The 19,371-nt window shown below is 44.4% G+C and overlaps 1 protein-coding gene across 1 annotated transcript; it reads left to right on the top strand.

Moving 5' to 3' along the window:
- The first annotated feature begins 8,571 nt into the window (after window positions 1-8,571).
- PDCL (phosducin like) lies at window positions 8,572-17,366 on the top strand. Its single transcript, XM_002930917.4, has 4 exons — window positions 8,572-8,724; window positions 10,576-10,752; window positions 13,463-13,644; window positions 15,392-17,366. Exons 2-4 carry the CDS (start codon window positions 10,581-10,583, stop codon window positions 15,941-15,943), a joined length of 906 nt encoding a protein of 301 aa, XP_002930963.2. The 5' UTR covers window positions 8,572-8,724; window positions 10,576-10,580; the 3' UTR covers window positions 15,944-17,366.
- The last annotated feature ends 2,005 nt before the right edge of the window (window positions 17,367-19,371 follow it).

The raw sequence follows: 19,371 nt of genomic DNA, 5'->3' as shown, positions 1-19,371 counted from the left end.
CCCAGCAGGGATGGAGGGAGAGAGGTGGATCTGAGAAGCAGGCGAGAGCAATTGACAGGATTTGTTGTAGAGAGAAGATATTAGACATCTGCGCATTACAATGGATCAGATTTGGCTTAAGAGCCCCAGACCTCATTGCTGAGAAGAGAGCCGTATTTGTGAGATGTGTAATCTTGTGTACGTCCTGGAGTGACAGATCAGAAAGAAGAAGAGGAAGATAGTGGATCCAAGCAAAGGAGAGAAAACTTAAGGAAATGAAAGTTCAGGAAGATTTTACCTCCTTTCTTGTACCTATTGGAGTAATTAGTATGCACTTTAGCAAAGACAAAGGTAAAAACCTTAATTGAAAATTCCACAGTGCAGTGGTTCCAAACTTACTTGCACATTGCAATCCCCTAGAGATCTTTTAAAAATCCCAAAGCCCAGAACACACCCCAGAGGGATTAAATCACAATCTCTGGGGGTGGGACCAAGGCATCCATACTTTTTTTTTTTTTTTTAAGATTTTATTTAATTGACAGAGAAAGAGACAGCCAGAGAGAGAAGGAACACAAGCAGGGGGAGTGGGAGAGGAAGAAGCAGGCCCACAGCGGAGGAGCCTGATGTGGGGCTCGATCCCACAACGTCAGGATCACGCCCTGAGCCTAAGGCAGACGCCCAACCACTGTGCCACCCAGGCGCCCCAAGGCATCCATACTTTTAAAGCTCCCCAGGTGCTTCCAATGTGCAAAAAAGTATGGGAATCACTGCTGTAATGAAAGAAAATGGATTTGGGACCTGTCTTAGCCAAGATATTAAATAACATCCATTGTCAATTGTTCAGGCCCGTATGGTTCTTGGAGACATTCAGCAAATATCTTTTTGAGAATCTATTACATACCAGGCCTAACGGATGCAGGAGTAAGCTAGTCCTAACTTCATGAAACTTACCCTATAGTTGGAGGTGTAGACAAGAAACAAAAGGTGAATTTAGATCACGAGGAGTAATACAACCAGAATGAATATAATACAACCAGCTGATGAGATTCCGTAAGGTGAGGGTGATTCTCAGGACTGTAGACAGCTTTAGGTAGGGCTGGCTGCCAAGTATTCCCGTCTGGATCTCTGATAAACATCTCAAACTTAGCATGTCAAAGAACGAGTTTCTGGGATTCCTCCACTCCCCAAACTACACCTCCAGTCTCCACCCGCCCCCCCACATTTCAGTTACTTCCCCCTGGATCACTGTCTCTCCCACTTAGTCCAGCAACAAATCCTACCAGTTCTGCCTTCAAAAGATATTCAGAATTTGACCCCTTCTCACCACCTAGGTCTGAGACACAATTATCTTTCACCTGAATTAGCCTGAAGAGCCTCCTGTTGTCCCTGCTTCTACCCTTGCCTCCCCTTCAGCAGCTAGAGTGATCCCTTTAAACTGTGGAGTCTGATCGTTTCACTCCTGTGCTCAAAACCCTTCAAATGCATCATCATCAGAGTGAAAGCCAAATCCTCTTTTCTGGTTTTTTGGTCACTACGCTCCAGCCGCACTGGCCACTTAGGTGCTCACTACGCCAGGCGGGCTTCCATCACAGGGCTTTTCTGCTTGTTATTTTCTAAGGATAAAGGCTTCCCCCACTCTCACTGGATATCTTCATGATGAGAGAGATTCCCTTTCTTAAGGCCTTTACTCAAAAGTCAACCTCTGTGAAAGTGAAAACCGGATGGAGAGCCATGGCAGGGGCTGGGGTACCTATTTAAATTAGATATTTTAACCCAAGAGACTGGATGAGTTCAACTGGGTGGATTTTTTTTTTAACTATATATTCTGAAGTAATTATAGATTCACAGAAGTTGCAAAAATACTAGAGGACCCATGCACCCTTCACACAGTTTCCCCAGCAATAGCATCTTTCATAACTATAGTACAATAGCAAAACCAGGGAATTGACATGTGTAACAATCCACATACTTTATTCAGATGTCATCAGCTTCACGTGCACTCGTGTGTGTGTGTATGTGTGTGTAGTTCTTAGCTCATGTAGATTGTGGAACCACTACTACTCCCAAGATAACAGAACTGAAAAAAAAAAAGTAACAATGTTCGCTCAGCGATCCCCCTCATGCTACCCCTTTATGTTCATATCTATTCCCCTCCCTTATCCTCATTCATCCCTGACCCCGGCAACCACCGATCTATTCTCTATCTCTATAACTTTGTCATTTTGAGCATGTTGTGTAAATGACGTTACACAGGATGTAACCTTCTGAGATTGGCTTTTTTCACTCAGCCTGATTCCCTTGAGATACATCCAAATTGTCACATGTATTAAAGTGTGTTCCTTCTTACTGCTGAGTATTAATGTAGCATTTTGTTTAAACATTCACCCGTTGAGGAACATTTGGGTTGTTTCAAATTTTTGACTATTACAAATAAAGCTGCTATGAACATTTGTATACGCATTTTTGTGTGAACATACATTTTTTGTTTCTCGTATTTTTTGAGCAAATAAATTGGTGTACTTGGGCTACCTCTCAAAGAAATGGATAAACTGGACTGATGGATGCAGTCTTAACTTAAAAATGGACAAATTCCTTCAACATACAACTTACCAAAACAGATACAAAATCAAAAGTAAAATTGGAATAACTCTTTATTAGTTACCTATTGTCACGTAACAAATAACCCCTGAACCTAGTGGCTTACATAACAGCATCTATTATCTCCCAGTTTCTGTGGGTCAGGAATCTGCGTGTGACTTCAATGGGTCCTGTGCTTTGGGTCTCACAGGTGTTGGCTGGGGCCACAGTCCTCACCGGCTCACCTGGGGAAGCGTCTGCTCCCGAGCCTACTCCCTGGATTGTTGGCAGGATTCAGTTACTCTCCAGCTGTCAGAATGATGAGGGTCTCGGGTTTTCGTTGAAGGCTGCCCTCAGTTCCTTGCCACTTGAGCCCTTCACAGTCATGACAGTTTGGCTCATCCAAGCAGCAAACAGGAAGAGCCTGAGACTGGGGGAGAGACTGGGGGGGGATGGGTAGAGAGGTGGGGGGCGGGGCGCTATAAAGTAGTCACTATCTTTTTTGACCGGATCTTGGAAGCAAGATCCCATCTCCCATTTGTCATTATTACTTAGAAGCGTCATGTGGTCCAGGGGCGCCTGGGTGGCACAGCGGTTAAGCGTCTGCCTTCGGCTCAGGGCGTGATCCCGGCATTATGGGATCGAGCCCCACATCAGGCTTCTCTGCTATGGCCTGCTTCTTCCTCTCCCACTCCCCCTGCTTGTGTTCCCTCTCTCGCTGGCTGTCTCTATCTCTGTCAAATAAATAAATAAAATCTTTAAAAAAAAAAAAAAGCGTCATGTGGTCCAGACCACAGTCAGGGGCTGCTAGAGCTCCCAAAGACCCCCCCCCCACCTCCTGTTATTCCTGCTCTGTGTAATCCTCTTCCCCTAAGCGTGGGCTAGACCTAGTGACCTCTTCATCTCCAGTCAGGAGACAGAAACATATGGGGGACGTTTCATACAAAGAATTATTAAGATTCAATAAATGAATGACAGTAAGATAAAAGGAAATTCCATATGGGACCTATGGCTTAGAGAAATTCCGTGGGGTACCCTACCTAAGGAGGGACATGCTTGGAAAGGGGCCCCCTTACCAAGACTGTGGTGCAGACCTCAGTGCAGAAGGTGACACTTGGCCCATGGCACTGCCCAGGCTGGAACAGGTTGCTGGCTAGCAGAAAGCAAGTTTCTGGACCACAGGTGAGCTACACAAGAACCTGGGGAGGTCATTGGGACACCCCCACGGACAGGAAGCCTTCGGGTGACAATGTAGGCAGGTGCGCTTGAGGGCACCAATTTCATGTCAAGAAGCCTGCGGGAAAATTATTGCTAGACCAACCAAGGTTGCCTACGTATAAAACGTACAACACATCATATCCGAATTCGGTTTATCTAAGGAATGTAAAGTTTGTTTAGCATATGAAAACCAATCAGTGTTATCCACCATATCAACAGAATAAAGGTTCCATCTGTTCTAAGGTCTCAAAAATTAGCGGAGCTCCGTTCTAACTGGCTTATGGAGACTAAAAATATATATGAAATAAGAAAAACTCAAATATTTCTAAAAAGGAAATTTTGCTCTTTACACTTAAGTGTAAGAAAAGAAAAACATTGTTACGAAAGCTAAGAAAGCAAAGACGTTTTCTGATTTTTCTCAGATGCCTTAATCAAAACTCTCAAAAGAAATTTAATTGCTCCTTAAAGACAACCCAACATCTAAAGAAAACTTCAGTTAACAAAATTAAAGCCCTCACCAAAGATAACACTTTTAAAATTTAAAGAGAAATGTATCTAAATATTTCATAAGGAAGTATTATTGATTTTATGTTTATTAATACAAGAAGAAAAGGCTGTTTAATTTCTAAATAAGGAAGACATTGAATTGCCACAAACTGGCTCTATACCCCCAAAAAAGAGGGAAGGAAGGAAAGAGAGGGAGGGAGGTGGGGGGGGGTGCATAGAGAGAGAAAAGAGAGAGAAAGGAAAGAAAAAGACTGGTTATTCTAAACAGTTCTCATACTGCTTAATGTCACCTCAAACTGTCTCTAGACCTTTAATACTTCTCTCTCTAAGAAAAAATCCAGGGGCTCCTAGGTGGCTCAGCGGTTTAAGCATCTGATTTTGCCTCAGGTCATGATCTCAGGGTCCTGGGATGGAGGCCCGCCTCCAGCCGCTGCCAAGAAGCTCCGCACTCAGCAGGGAGTCTGCTTGTCCCTCTCCAACTTTCCCCTACCTCTCCCCCCAGGCGTGCTCACTCAGTCTCTCTCTGAAATAAATAAATAAAGTGGAATGCCCGGGTCAGGGGTGCCAGGTGGCAGAGCTGGTTAAGCATCCAGCTCTCCATTTCCGTTCAGGTCTTGATCTCCAGGTCCTGATCTCAAGGTCGTGAGATTGAGGCGCCCCCACCCTGAGTTGGATTCTGCAGTTAGCCTCAAATCTGCTTAAGTTTCTCTCTCCCTCTCCCTCTGCCCCTCCCCACCCCTGTGCTTGCTCGCTCCTGCACGTACGTGCTTTCTTTCTCCCTCCCTCCCTCTAAAGTAAATAAATCTTAAAGAAAAAAAAAATCCAAGTGGCAGGGACAAATTTGTTCTAAATTTACAAAAATATTGGTGGGAAACCCAGTGGAAGACCAAATCTTGTTTTATGTTTAATTATCATCATCTGGAAAAACTCTAAGGGTAGGGGAAGCCTTGGAACCCATGCCTCAAGGCATTTAAGCATTTTTATATGAATCTCATTCAGTTACTTCAGATCGTCAAATATGTTTAATAACTGTTTGGAAATCTTTTGGTTGGATCAACATTTTCCCTTGATAAAAGGCAAATGATTCAATAGTCACCAAACAGCTAGGGATTTTGGTTTCCTGCTAAGAAATACTTTCAGTATGCTCTATGGATAAACAAACAAAAACCTTACAAGTAAAATACTTTAAGAACTATAATTTACACATGGTACTCCCATTAGACAGAAATGTCATTATCCTCACCATCGCCAAATTCTGCTATGTTGAGCAGTCCTGTTGAATATTGTTAGGTAACTAACTCAGATACGCAGTCATATTCCTGACAGATGCAAACTGTATTCCCAACAAGGACACCATTAGATATAGCTCTCCATCCTATACAACCAGGACAGTGAATATATTAAAAGAGACATCAATGAAATTCAACCTTAAAAATGTACCAGAAGGGGTAATTTCAGGTGGTATTAACTATAAAAACAAAAAATTTCTTCTTCTTTTTTTTTGAGAGAGAGAGTGAGAGAAAGTGAGAACAGGGTGGGGAGGGGCAGATGCAGAGGGAGGGAGAGACTCCCAAGGAGGCTCTATGCCGAGCACAGAGCTGAACATGGGACTGATCCCACGACGCTGAGATTATGACCCAAGCCATAATCAAGAGTTGGACGCTTAACCGACTGAGCCACCCAGGTGCCCCCCCACAAATGACTCTTAAATTCTAGAATATACACATATAAAGTTATACATAAAAATCTCCTTCCGGTCCTGACTAGCCTCTGTCCCTTGAAGATAACTATTCTATTTCTTACATATTCTTTAATGCTTTTCTTTATGCAAATATAAGCAAATAACATTTTTCCATATTTTTTATGCAAAAAGCAGGAAACTAATACAAAATGTTTTCCACCTTGCTTTTTTTTTTTTTTTAACTAAATACTATGTTCATGCAAGTATATTGATAGAATGAACTTCCAGCAGTGGAATTGCTGGGCTAATATATATATTACATTTTTTAAAGTATTTTTTGTACTTTATTGATACACTCTAATGTTCAAAGAGCAAATACAGCAAAAATCATTTAGATTTCTAAAATATCGAACAAGGTATTTATTTTTTATACTATTGAATATATTGAGCCAGATTCTTCTGAGAACTTTAGCCAGTCATTCATTGTTCCCTAACCTCTTTTTTTTTTTAACTCACATATAGTGTATTATTAGTTTCAGAGGTAGAGTTCAGGGATTCATCAGTCTTATATAACACCCAGTGCTCGTTACATCCCATGCCCTCCTTAATGCCCGTCACCCAGTTACCCTGTCCCCTCCAGCAACCCTCAGTGTGTTTCTTGTGATTAAGAGTAAAGGTATATATTTTTGCATTATTGACTAATATTTCTCATCTGTAAGAGTTGTATCAATTTACACCTCACCAGCAATGCATTCCCCACAGTCTTGTTGTTATCCAACTTTCTGATTTTGAACAATCTGAATGGTGGTAAATGGTTATCTGAGAGAATTTTTTCTTTTGGAGATGAGCATCAGGAAAGCATATTAGCAGGCTGTAGAAAGCAAGCTTGACTATGCAGGGGAGACAGAGAGGAGGGAATTGCAGGAAGAGTCCCCTTGCCAGGCTGGAAGAGCCGGGTCCACTACATCAGTGATTCATTTAACATGTACAGATGCAGGAGGTTGTTGGCACGTTTGGAGGGTGGACGCAAGTGCAAGTCTCTTTGGATTGCTTCTGCTTGTTTTGTTTTGTTTGTTTTGAGGAGTCTTTAGCTTCTAACTGCTTCTGTTTTACAGGCGAAATAAGAACCAAGGTCATAAACTGAGCCAGGAGAGGGGAGAGAGAGTTGAGTATTTGAGAAAAGAGATGTGACTTGCTCCTCTTAGTGAATGGGAGGGTAACCTGCCCAGGGAAACAAGGGTCTTTGAGTAGCAGTGAGGATTACAGCCTTCAATTTAAAGTGAATTTTTTTTAAATTAAATATTTTATTTATTTATTTGAGAGAGAGAGAGAGCCAGAGAGCACAAGCAGGGGGAGCTGCAGAGGGAGAGGGGACGCGGGCTTAGCAGGGAGCCCGACAGCCAAGGACTGGATCCCAGGACGCTGGGATCATGACCTGAGCCAAAGGTAAACGTTTAACCGAATGAGCCACCCAGGCGCCCCCAAAGTGAATTTTGAAGAACAAAGCACCACCAGGGATGAAGAAGATCCCTGCTTCAGGGAGATGCCAGAAAAACAGAATTAAAAGCAAAGCATTCATCCAGCATTCATTTAACAGATATTTATGAGGAATCTACCATGCAGAGGCTCTGTTGCTGCTTGCTGGCTTGTCAGTTAAGGCAGATCACAAGCATCCTCCAGTTGGCTGGCTGTTTGACACACAAATCTGATTAAGGTAAGATTATTCACTCTGCAAGCAAAAATACAAAAAGTCACCGTAGGATCTCCACAGGATGAATTGTTCTTAAATTTGGGGAGGGGAGTTCTCACTCTTGATAGCCTGAACCAACAGCTTCTTAGGAAAATGGACACACATATCAATTTGCAGACAATTTCAGGTTGTTGTACAACCACAAGGTGAGGATCTCTCCCTCAAATGAGGAGTCCTATTTTAGAGTGTATTGTTTTAGGTTATTTTGAATGATTCAATTTGCGCAAAGCTTTCTATGAATTACTTCATGGTTGTGTGTTGGACACCTTAATAAGAACTCGATTTGAAATCATTTTAGGTTTAAAAAAAAGCTGCAAAAGTAACATGGAGTTCTATATTCTTTACCCAGAATAGTCAAAGGTTAATGTCTTACGTAACCATAGTCCAATTATCAAAACTGCTGATACACTATTATTGTTAATAGACCTTATTTCATCAGTTGTCCCGTTCAAGTCCTTTTTCTGTTCCACGACCCAATTCAGAAATTCACACAGCGTCGTCAGGGACCTGGATTTTTGTTTGTTTGTTTTAATGCAAGTCTGTGTGTTTTGGGGCAAAATACTTAATGTCTCTGAGTCTGTCTTAAAGGCCGCAATGTGATTAAAACCAGTAAGAAACACAAGTGGAATGGCGTCAGAAACTTCAAAGATAACTAAGCAAATTTATCTTAGTATTAAAAGCTAGGCACGTACAGGGTAATTTTTCGTTTAAATTAAAACAAAGTCGACTGAAGCGTACTACCGCCGTCGAAGTGTTTTGTCTCAAAGAAGGACCCGTAGCGCTTTCCTCAGCCGCCGGAGGAGGCTTTCCCTAATTGGGCAGCGTGAGTCTGCCCGACAGCTGGAAGGCCGCTTCATTGGTCCGCGCAGAGGGACTCCGGCGGCTTTTCTCTTAGTGCTGAAGGCGCCGACCCACTTCTCTTCCTGCAACCGAGCGCTCCCTTCCTTCCGAAGTGCCCGGAGCTGCCAGCCTGAAAGGATCGGACTGAGCTAGGCGGGGTAACTACACTGAGGTCAGTCGGGAAGAAGCGGCGGGCATGGAATACCGGCGGGAGGTGATGTCTGCGCGCCCCCTCGACCCCCACGGCCGCCGCGATTTCCCTGTCCCGCCTCCTCCTCTGGCCCCACCTCCCATGGGGTTTCCCCTAAGGTTTCTCGCGCCCCTCCGCCGCCCTTCCGCTGGCCCCGGCCTCACAGCCCCGCCGCGACCCCGCCTCCTCCACCAGCCCTTCCGCTTTTCCCAGGCCCCGACTCCTCCCCTCAGAGGTCCCGCCCTCTCCGCCGGCCCCGCCCTCTCCAGGAGCCTCTCCACTGGCCCCGCCCTAGCCGCATCCTTCTCAGAGGCCCCGCCCTTATCGGGCACACCCCTGCCCAGTCTCTCTGCCCACCCTGCACCGCCGGGGCTACTCCGTGCCTCTTTAAGTTTGGTTCTGGTCCCGCGCAGCTCCCCCCCCCCCGTTTCTNCCCCCTCGACCCCCACGGCCGCCGCGATTTCCCTGTCCCGCCTCCTCCTCTGGCCCCACCTCCCATGGGGTTTCCCCTAAGGTTTCTCGCGCCCCTCCGCCGCCCTTCCGCTGGCCCCGGCCTCACAGCCCCGCCGCGACCCCGCCTCCTCCACCAGCCCTTCCGCTTTTCCCAGGCCCCGACTCCTCCCCTCAGAGGTCCCGCCCTCTCCGCCGGCCCCGCCCTCTCCAGGAGCCTCTCCACTGGCCCCGCCCTAGCCGCATCCTTCTCAGAGGCCCCGCCCTTATCGGGCACACCCCTGCCCAGTCTCTCTGCCCACCCTGCACCGCCGGGGCTACTCCGTGCCTCTTTAAGTTTGGTTCTGGTCCCGCGCAGCTCCCCCCCCCCCCCGTATCTGCACGTTTCTCTTGATCAGCCCTGCCTTTTGTGCATCTTCCCTGTCTGACTACTAGGGTCTCACATTCCCGCACCGATGTGGGCTGTCTCCGTATGTGCTTAGTGAATGGTGCCGCGGCCTTTGTGCTGGACCTTGGAGGTCCCTGCTTTCAGAAACCCCTTGCCCCGTGGGAGAGCCACGTTGTAACGGAGTTTCACAGGCCCGGTGGTGTGTTTAATGAAGGAAGCGTAGTATTGCAACGCTTAGAGGAGGGACTAGAGTTGTCACCCTTCCTGCTGGAAGGGCAAGCTAGCCTCTGAGGAGCTAAGCTGTACCTTTCGCCCCAAGTGCCCTTGACTTCTTCGAATGCAGAGTCTTGGCTCTAATCATTGCCCTTTAAACTCTTGGGAATTAGTAAGCTCTTGTCACGGGCCCTTCTTTTAACCAAAGTTGGTAGGGTTTTCAGAGCCCATCCATCCACAGGGTCAGTGTGCTTTTTGGGGAAGTCGAAGGCAAGGGACAGATGAGTGATTGACTTAGTGACTCAGCATCATACTCTTGATGCTGCTTTTTGGAGTTTTTCCTGAGGATTCTTACCCAATTTTCAATTACCCAGCAGTCACAGTTGATAGGAAAACCGAAAAGTATGTGCAGGTAAAACCTCCAGTCGGTAAGTAGCTTCCTCCAAGCCAATATGCAAGTACAGGATTTGGTATATGGAAGACAGGGACTCACACCGTCAGTCTCTTGGAGTCAAGCACCCTGGGGTCTGATCCCAGCTCCACCACTTGCTGTAAAGCTTGGCAAAGAAACTTCCCTTATCTGAGCTTCATTTGTACCCTCTACAAAAGGAGTGTGATTGACCCTGTCACGCGGGGTGAGAGTATGGATTTGTTGAGATCCTGCTGATGAAAAAGATCACTTTTCGGGTCTTGTAAATAGTAGGATCTCCACATGAGTGAGCCCCTAGTCTGTGTCTGTCTAGTTCAGACCCACAAAGGGCCTGATATGTTGTGTCCCTCAGGCACCATGACGACCCTGGATGACAAGTTGCTGGGGGAGAAGCCTCAGTACTATTACAGCAGCAGTGAGGATGAGGACAGCGACCGAGAGGACAAGGGCGGAAGCAGGGGTGCGCTGGCCGGCAGGTCGATGCCTGCAGATGCTGAGTTGGCAGGCGAAGGCATCTCCGTTAACACAGGTACTGCAAATCCCTGAGCTCTGGGATCAGGTTTAACAAATGTGCATGAAATATATTTCAGTTAGAAGTCTCACTTCCACAGAGAGCCTCGTGTCATTTCCCTGTGCACACTTCTAGCCGTTTCAGTGCACAATGCAAACGTACATGCACAGCATACATAGACTATGAACACACACACAGTGAACACAGACTGCCTTGCTTTTGAATACGGCTTCTCAAATTAATAGTTGTTTGATATCTTGTAAGTCATAGCTATGCATATAGTGTATGGTAGTGTACTGTGTGGCATTATAGACTCCTAGAAATGGCATATTTATACTTTGACATTTTAATATTTCCAAATGGTGGCAGTTGAAGTGGCGCTCTTTTATATGTAACCAGCAGTATGGATTTCCCCGTACACTTGCCCTCTTACTGTGTTAGCAGAAGCTGTGATCTCTGCCTCCTGATGGATGACAAATGGTAACTCGTTATAGTTTTATTTTCTGTCTTTTCAGGGGGATCTTGAGCCTCTTTAAGATATATTTTCATATCCTTTACTCATTTTTAAAATTTGGTGATTGGTCTTTTTAGGGAGCTATATCGTAGGGAAACTCATCTGTGGTATGAGTTATAATTATTTCTGTCAATATATTGTCTTTTGACTTGACGTTCTTTTCCTAGCAGAAAACTTTTATTTTTATGATGCCTAAAAACATTATTTTATACTTTCTTACTTTTGTTTCTTACTGAAAAGGTCTTCACTCCAGGATTACAAAAAGATTCTCCCATGCTTTTTCTTAGTATGTTCATGATTTCTTTCTTTCTTTTCTTCCTACCTTTCTTTCTTTATTTACACGTAAATATTGATTCATCTGGAATTCATTTTGGTGCAAGGTATGTGGTATGTCTTCATATTGTTACCTAGTGGTTTCAACACCATTTAGTGAATAAACTATCTTTTTTCTGTTGCTTTGACATGTCAGTTTTATCATGTACTGAATTCCTGTCTTTAGCTGCTCTTCGTAGTCTCTCGCGTTGATTTGTCTTTTTTTTTTTAAAGCAAATATCTGGGCCTCTCTCTGAGAGGCAAGTAGATCCAAGTGGGCCCAGAAATCTGCTTTTTTTCTTTTTTTTTTTTTTTAGATTTTATTTATTTATTGACAGAGAGACAGCCAGCGAGAGAGGGAACACAGCAGGGGGAGTGCGAGAGGAAGAAGCAGGCTCCCACTGGAGGAGCCCGATGCGGTGCTCGATCCCAGAACGTTGGGATCATGCCCTGAGCCGAAGGCAGATGCTTAACGACTGAGCCACCCAGGCGCCCCTGATTTGTCTTTTACTGTGCTATATCACACTGTTTTAATTACTGTGTTACAGGTTTCAGTATCTGGTTGGGCTGGTTCTCCCTCAATACTCTTCAATGTCACCATTTTCCAAACTTTTTTCTTTCTTTCTTTCTTTTTTTTTTTTTAAAGTAGGCTCTATACCCAGCATGGGGCTTGAACCCCAACCCCAAGGTCAGGAGTCACATGCTCTACTGACTGAGCCATCCAGGTGCCCCTTAACTTTTGCTTTCTTATTTGTCCAAAACAAATTTAGGAGCATGCAGAGAGTGCATTAAGTATATAGATTAACTTAAGGATAATTGGCACCCTTGTGATGTTGGGTCTTCCTGGTCAGGAATATGGTATCGCTTTTCCATTTGATTAGATCTTTCTTTGTGTTTCTTGGTAGAATAATTTTAAAGTTTTCTTCGTATAGATTTTTATATATTTTTTTCCTGCAGTAACAAATGACCTCCAAACCTCAGTGGCTTGTGATAGTGAAGGTGTATTTCTCGAATGTGTTATAAGCTGCTTGTGTGGGTCAGCAGCAGCCCTGTCTCTGCTTCATATATCCTGTCATTCCAGCGACAGGGTTGAATGAGCAACCCCTGATTGGGACGTGCCTTTTCGTGACCACATCTAGCAAGCAAGAGAGGACTGTTGGAAACATGTAATGGCTCATAAATCTTTTGCTCAGAATCCATTGGCCAAAGCAAGGCACATGGCCAAGCCCAACATCAGTGAGCAGGGAATGCATATACTCATCCCATAGGATGTCCTACAAATCACATGGCAGGGGGGTAACTTGAATAACAGAACAACCCGCCACAATCTTGTTATAAAAATCCAGATAATACAGAATGCATGAATGTAGAGAGAAAAAAGTAGTGGTTCTGTCTCACTAGTCCCCTTGGATCCCCCTACCTAGGGAGAGCCTCTGTTAACTGTTGACATATCCTTCTAGTCCTTTTTCTATGAACATACAAAGGCACAGTTCCATAAGGAAATATCTGTACATACTTATACATACACATACAATTCCTTTTCTAAAAACTGGACGATCATACCGTGATATTGTTCTGCATTTTGCTCTTTTTTTGACCTAATATATTCGAACATCTTTCACGGCAAGAAACATAGAGCTACCCCCATTCTTTCTACGAGTTGCCTTATTTTCCTTTGAGTAGATGAATCACAATTTATTTAGTGCACCTCCTGAAGTTGGGCCTTAGCTCGTCCATTTAATTATGAAAGCCACGCGGCAGTGGACGTCACCGTGTGGGGGCCACGTTGCCCTGTGTGTGTGTCACCGTGCAGCCGACGGAGCAGGCTCCAGGCGGATGTGAGCTGGCCCGTGATCCTCTGCCCGCTCTTCTTGGTCACCTCCACATTCACCCCCACCTCAGGTCCAAAGGGGGTGTTAAATGACTGGCGCCGCTTCAAACAGTTGGAGACAGAGCAGAGGGAGGAGCAGTGCCGGGAGATGGAGAGGCTGGTGAGGAAGCTGTCGATGACCTGCAGGTCCCATCTGGATGAGGAGGAGGGGCAGCGCAAGCAGAAGGACCTCCAGGAGAAGATCAGCGGGAAGGTAATTAGCAGCCCCCGGGCTTTCGCCGCGCTGCCGCTGGCGCCCCGTGGGGCCGTGTCTTCCATTCTGAGTCCGGTTTTTCACAGGTTAGCTGAGGTCAGCAACTCCTTCGCAGCGCTCTTCGGGTTGGCCCATTGAGAGTGCTCAGTAAATGGGAGTTTTCTGTCCTTCACTGAGGCCTTGCCTTGGGCCAGGAATAACCCTCTGAGGTTGGTGGCATTATCCCTGTTTTACCAACGATGAAAGCGATGCTTTGAGATGAGAGGGGCCTTGGCTCAGGGCATGCAACTGGTAAATGTAACAGGACGTAGGATTCTCGCCCAGATTTTTTTGCTCTTTCGGTGATGCTGCTCTGTTTCACCTGAAGCCTGTTCATGAGAATTTAGCGGAACAAGGCAACACAGTAGAAGCAAATGGACACTCTGGAAGATATTTGGGACTAGGTCCCTGACTGTCTTATTTCCCCCTTATCAAAAGGACTGTCTGTTTCCCCCACCCGCCCTCTGGACATGGACGAATGTCTAGGAGTGCCTGAGATCATTTGGCTATGGCCCAAAGAGGCTCTTGGCCGGAAATACCAGCCAGGATCAGGGAGCACATAAAAGGATTGAGTGGGAAGTCATTTGCCTGGAGCAGGAGGAGGATATCGGGGCATGAGACTTTCTGGCCATCACAGCTCGGAAAGAGCCGCTCTGGCAGGCCGCAATAGACCGGAGAGTTGGGAGCTGGGGGGAAAGACGATGCTGGCCGTGATGCAGAAATGTCCATTCTGATCTACTGTTGTCCCCTGGCCACCCTCTAATCTGTGCCATACTAGGCAGAGTTGGGCTTTGTGCAGGCGCAAGGATGTCTTGCCACACCAGGCCAGGAGAAGGAAGATCCTTTCGTAACATAAGCTGGCTGCAGGGCTGTGTGCCCGCTGCTCACAGGGCTTCCTTATACTGAGATCAGAGCAGATGAAGCAACATATCACATGACCCCATGGGGCAGTTGAGAGAAGCTGTCCCTATCCTGCTGGGTTATATGCCATGGAACAGAGCTGGAAACTGGCTCAATGCCAGAAACAGGGAACTTAAGCAAAATGTGGCACATTATGTGTAATACTAAAAAAAAAAATTTAGAAATGTAAGGAAATATTTATGATGTAATGATGCCAAGTGGCAAAAGCAGGTTATGGCTTTATTGGTACACCCACAGCTGCTGTTAAAAAAGCAAAAATGATTTCAGCATGTGACTGGTAATAAAAAGCAAAGTACAGTTTTTGAGAGTGTATGCGACTGTGTGTGTGGGGGGGGTGCAGAGCAAGAACTGCGAGTGTTCTTTTTAAAATTCCTTAATATCCTGTTGTCTTTTTACCAAAAATGACACAGTGGATAAAATAATCAATCCATTGTCAAGACTGGCCAAAAGAAACAATCTTGTGAAGTCATATTAACTGCTTTTTTGGATGGAAAGGCATCCTAACACAGTAGTTAAAAGATTGGGTTTTTAAAAAAAAATCTAGTTTGAATCCTGGGCCCGTACCTCTGTGAACTGGCGCCCATCATCTCAAGCCCTCGAATCCCATTTGTAAGATGGTGGCAATAACAGTTCTCTCCCGATGGGGTTATCGTGAGATTTCTTGGGCTTTCCTGCATACAGAGCACTTAGCAGGGTACCTCACATCCCGTGAGCATGGGGTGCATACTAACCACCATCGCGGAGTCGGGTTTGCGTTGCGTCTGCTCACGTCCTGGTCGTCCCGCAGATGACTCTGAAGGAGTTTGCCATGAGAAATGAGGACCAGGATGATGAAGAGTTTCTGCAGCAGTACCGGAAGCAGAGAATAGAAGAGATGCGGCAGCAGCTTCACAAAGGGCCCCAGTTCAAGCAGGTTTTTGAGATCCCCAGCGGAGAAGGGTTTTTAGACATGATCGATAAAGAACAGAAAAGCACCCTCATCATGGTCCATATTTATGAGGATGGCATTCCGGGGACCGAAGCCATGAATGGCTGCATGATTTGCCTGGCTGCCGAGTACCCAGCTGTCAAATTCTGCCGTGTGAAGAGCTCGGTTATTGGGGCCAGCAGTCGCTTCACCAGGAACGCCCTTCCTGCCCTGCTGATCTACAAGGCGGGGGAATTGATTGGCAATTTTGTTCGTGTCACTGACCAGCTGGGTGAAGATTTCTTTGCTGTGGACCTTGAAGCTTTTCTACAGGAATTTGGATTGCTCCCCGAAAAGGAAGTCTTGGTGCTGACGTCTGTGCGTAACTCTGCCACCTGTCACAGTGAGGATAGTGATTTGGAAATAGATTGAACTGCTGGTCTAATTGCATAGATTTCTCATTGTTTGGGCTGGAAGACACATGTCTGTGTATTTATTTTTGTTCCTTCCTGTGCTGTGTGGCTTTTCAGCTGTTCTTTGTAGTCCCTTTTATTATATGTAAAGTCAAGAAATTCTTAGATTAAATTGGAATGCTGAATCACCTTGTGGCTAGCAGTAAAGTGACTTAAAATTGTATAAACAGGAAACCAGGCTTTTGAACTGTTTACTAAGATTGTCTAGCATGACATCTCTGTTATTGTTTCTGGTCAATATTTATATAACATCCTAAAGACAGTGTCCTGGAAATTGTCTTCAGATGATCTCAGGGGTCTCTGCCAGGCCTGGGAGTATAATTCTATGGTCAGCGTGTTCTTTGCAACATAAATAGTGTGTCTCCTTCATCAATGATCATAAATTATATTTACTTGTAATCAGATCCATAGTCCTGGAAGGCAGTTACATTTTTACCTTAGACGCTGTTCTCTACCAGGGTCTTGTTTAAAGGTTCCAGACAATGTATGTTTGCCCCATCAAGAGGGGTGACCTCTGCTGTTGGAGCCCGTGTTCCGCTCAAGCATTATTAAGTCTTGAATAGGAAGAAAGATTGATGCTGACTGCCCTTTTGATGCTGGAAGGCCAGCTTGATTTAGAAATCAGAGCTAGCTTGGAGCTGGGAAGCCTTTTTAAAGGAGGACCTTTCAATAAGATACCCCTGCTCATTTCTTTGCCCGTCTTTCTCTTATTTAACGATGTAACTTTTTGCTTTACTGTAGCTTTTTAAAAGGCTTTTTTTTTTTGCATAATATTTAACAGAGGAACATTTGCCAACAAAATACAGAATGAAAATAAGAAAGAATAATATCTAATCCTATCGTCTAGGGTAAAACACTATAAATGTTTTTGCATATTTCCTTCCATTGTATTTTCTTTGTATACGTAGGCATTTTGCTTGTGTTTAAACAAAACAACGGGATCATTCTGAACATACTGTTTTATAGTATGGTCAGCTAATATAGATCAAACTTTTTTTCATATTATTAAATAATCTGTAACATTTTAAAAATGGCCATTGATATTCCACTGTGTAGATGGCACTGTAATTTAATTCGTGGTTGTCTCTTAAAAAGAAAAACAGCAAAGACTTTTTACTATGGAAGTAATAGATGTCCATTGTAGAAAATGTAATAAAAATTGTTAAGCTAAAAAGAGATTTTAAAAGTCCTGTAATTCCGCTAACCAAAAATTACCCGCATTATCATTTTTATAGGTATCCTTCTAGTCTTTTCTATTTGTATTCATATTTATAATAACAATCGTCATTTGAATGTTTTTCGCTTGTTTTTTACTTAAAACGGTATACATTCTAAGGTCAGGGAAAATGTAACTGGAATTAAAAGCTTAACTTTAAAATTCAGTTTTGCTTTTCGTGGTTATTCAGGAGTGGACTAACTGTGGAAGGGTCTTGAAAATATCTGTCGTGGTTTATCAGTGGGAAGAAAGTGGATGGTTTTCTGCTTTAAAAAGCTCTCTGTAGAAAACGTAGAAGCCGCAGAGACAACTGTTGTCGGTGTTCTTGTTTATTTCCCTCAGTCTTTTTTTCAGTATTTTTAATAACATTGAGAGCTTATTGGATTTAGTTTTGTGTTCTATTTTATTTAATATTATATCGTAAATACTTCGGCATGTTATAAAAATTCTAAATAAATAATTTTTAATGGCTTCATAATAATCCATCATATGGATATACCATGATTTATTTAACCAGTTCCTTAATACTGGGTATTTTTTTTTTTTTGAGAGAGAGCACACATGCATGAGTGGTGGGGGAGGGGAGAGGGAGAGAGAGAATCTTAAGCAGGCTCCACGCCCAGCACAGAGCCTGATGTGGGCCCGATCTCACGACCCTGAGATCATGACCTGAGCTAAAACCAAGAGTCGGATGCTTAACTGACTGAGCTACCCAGGCGCCCCAGTATTGGGTATTGAGATTGCAGTTTTTCATTAAAACACTTCACGTCTTTGCATTTGGGGCTGTATTTTGGATTGTTCTCTTAGTATAGATTTCAGGAAGAGGAATTCTTAGGTGGATGGGCAAGAACATTTACAAAATAGTTTTTTTTTTTTTTTTTTTTAAGATTTACTTATCTTTTTGAGAACGAGAGAGAGACTGCCTGAGCAGTGGGGAGGGGTGGAGGGAGAGAGAGAATCCCAAGCCGACTCCGCACAGAGCATGGAGCCCAACGCGGGGTTCAATCTCATGACCCTGAGATCACAACGCAAGCCGAAACCAAGAGCCAGACGCCCAACTGACTGAGCCACCCAGGTACCCTGCAAAATAGTTTTTAGAAACCATCTTCTGTTCCTATTGGGACATGAATGAAAACAGGCACTTGCAGAACCTTAACTTAGCCGTTCAAGAACAGAGATTCTGCACCGGGTGTTATACGCAAATAATGAATCATGGAACATTACATCAAAAACTAAGGATATACTGTATGGTGACTAACATAACATATTCAAAAATTATAAAAAAAATGGACAGATTCTAGAATAAAATGAACAGACATAGAATGGGGAAATCCTCGAGAATTAAATCTCTTAGGTATAACAGAAACAGCACGGGCTTGGGAGTCAAGAAAGATCCAAGTTTGAATCCCGTCACTCAGTGGTATAGCTCCTAGTAGGTACCTAGACTTCTGGAAGCTCAGTTTCCTCACCTCTGCATGCGAACCATATGCTTCACCTCTTCTGGGATTGTGGTTCTCAACATCTGGTTCCACAGCGGAGGCAGCAGCTTCACTGGGAAACTTGTTCGCCATGCAGATTCTCAGGCTTCACCCCGGACCGACCGCGTCAGGAATTCCGGGGGTGGCCCAGTACCCTTGTTACAAGTCCTCCAGGTGACTCTGAGGCTTGTTCAGGTGTGAGAATTGCTGATGTGTGGATTCAGGTGAGTGACAGCAATGACACAAAAATTTGTGTCATTATTTGGGTAAGGGAGGGATGGAGTTGAGACCAAACGCTCAGAGCTCTTCTCTCCTCTTGATGTGATTCTCCCTTTTTAGCCATGGAATTGAGGAAAGGAGAGAAACTGCTCCTTGTCTATCACAAACTATATCCCTGTAGTATTCCAGATTTCACTTTCCTCCGGAACAAGAGTCCCATGAAGGCACAGGCTTTGTTTTCTTCCCAATGTGTGGCATGATTACTCTTCACTCCAGGAATAATAGGCTATACATGTACTAGCTTTGTGGGCAAGATGCTGAACCCTCTGTGCCTCAGTCTCCTCATCTGTGAAATGGGGATGAGCAACATGAGTTCTTTCACATAAAATATTTAGAACACCGCCTTCAGATAAGTGTTTCTATCATCCCAGTGCCCACTACTGTGCCTGACTCTTGCTAAGGGTCAGTAGATAT

This window comes from Ailuropoda melanoleuca, chromosome 7 (assembly GCF_002007445.2).
Source record: "Ailuropoda melanoleuca isolate Jingjing chromosome 7, ASM200744v2, whole genome shotgun sequence".
Lineage (NCBI taxonomy): Eukaryota > Metazoa > Chordata > Mammalia > Carnivora > Ursidae > Ailuropoda > Ailuropoda melanoleuca.
Note: the sequence above shows the minus strand (reverse complement) of the source record. Positions and strands in the feature narration are given on the sequence as shown.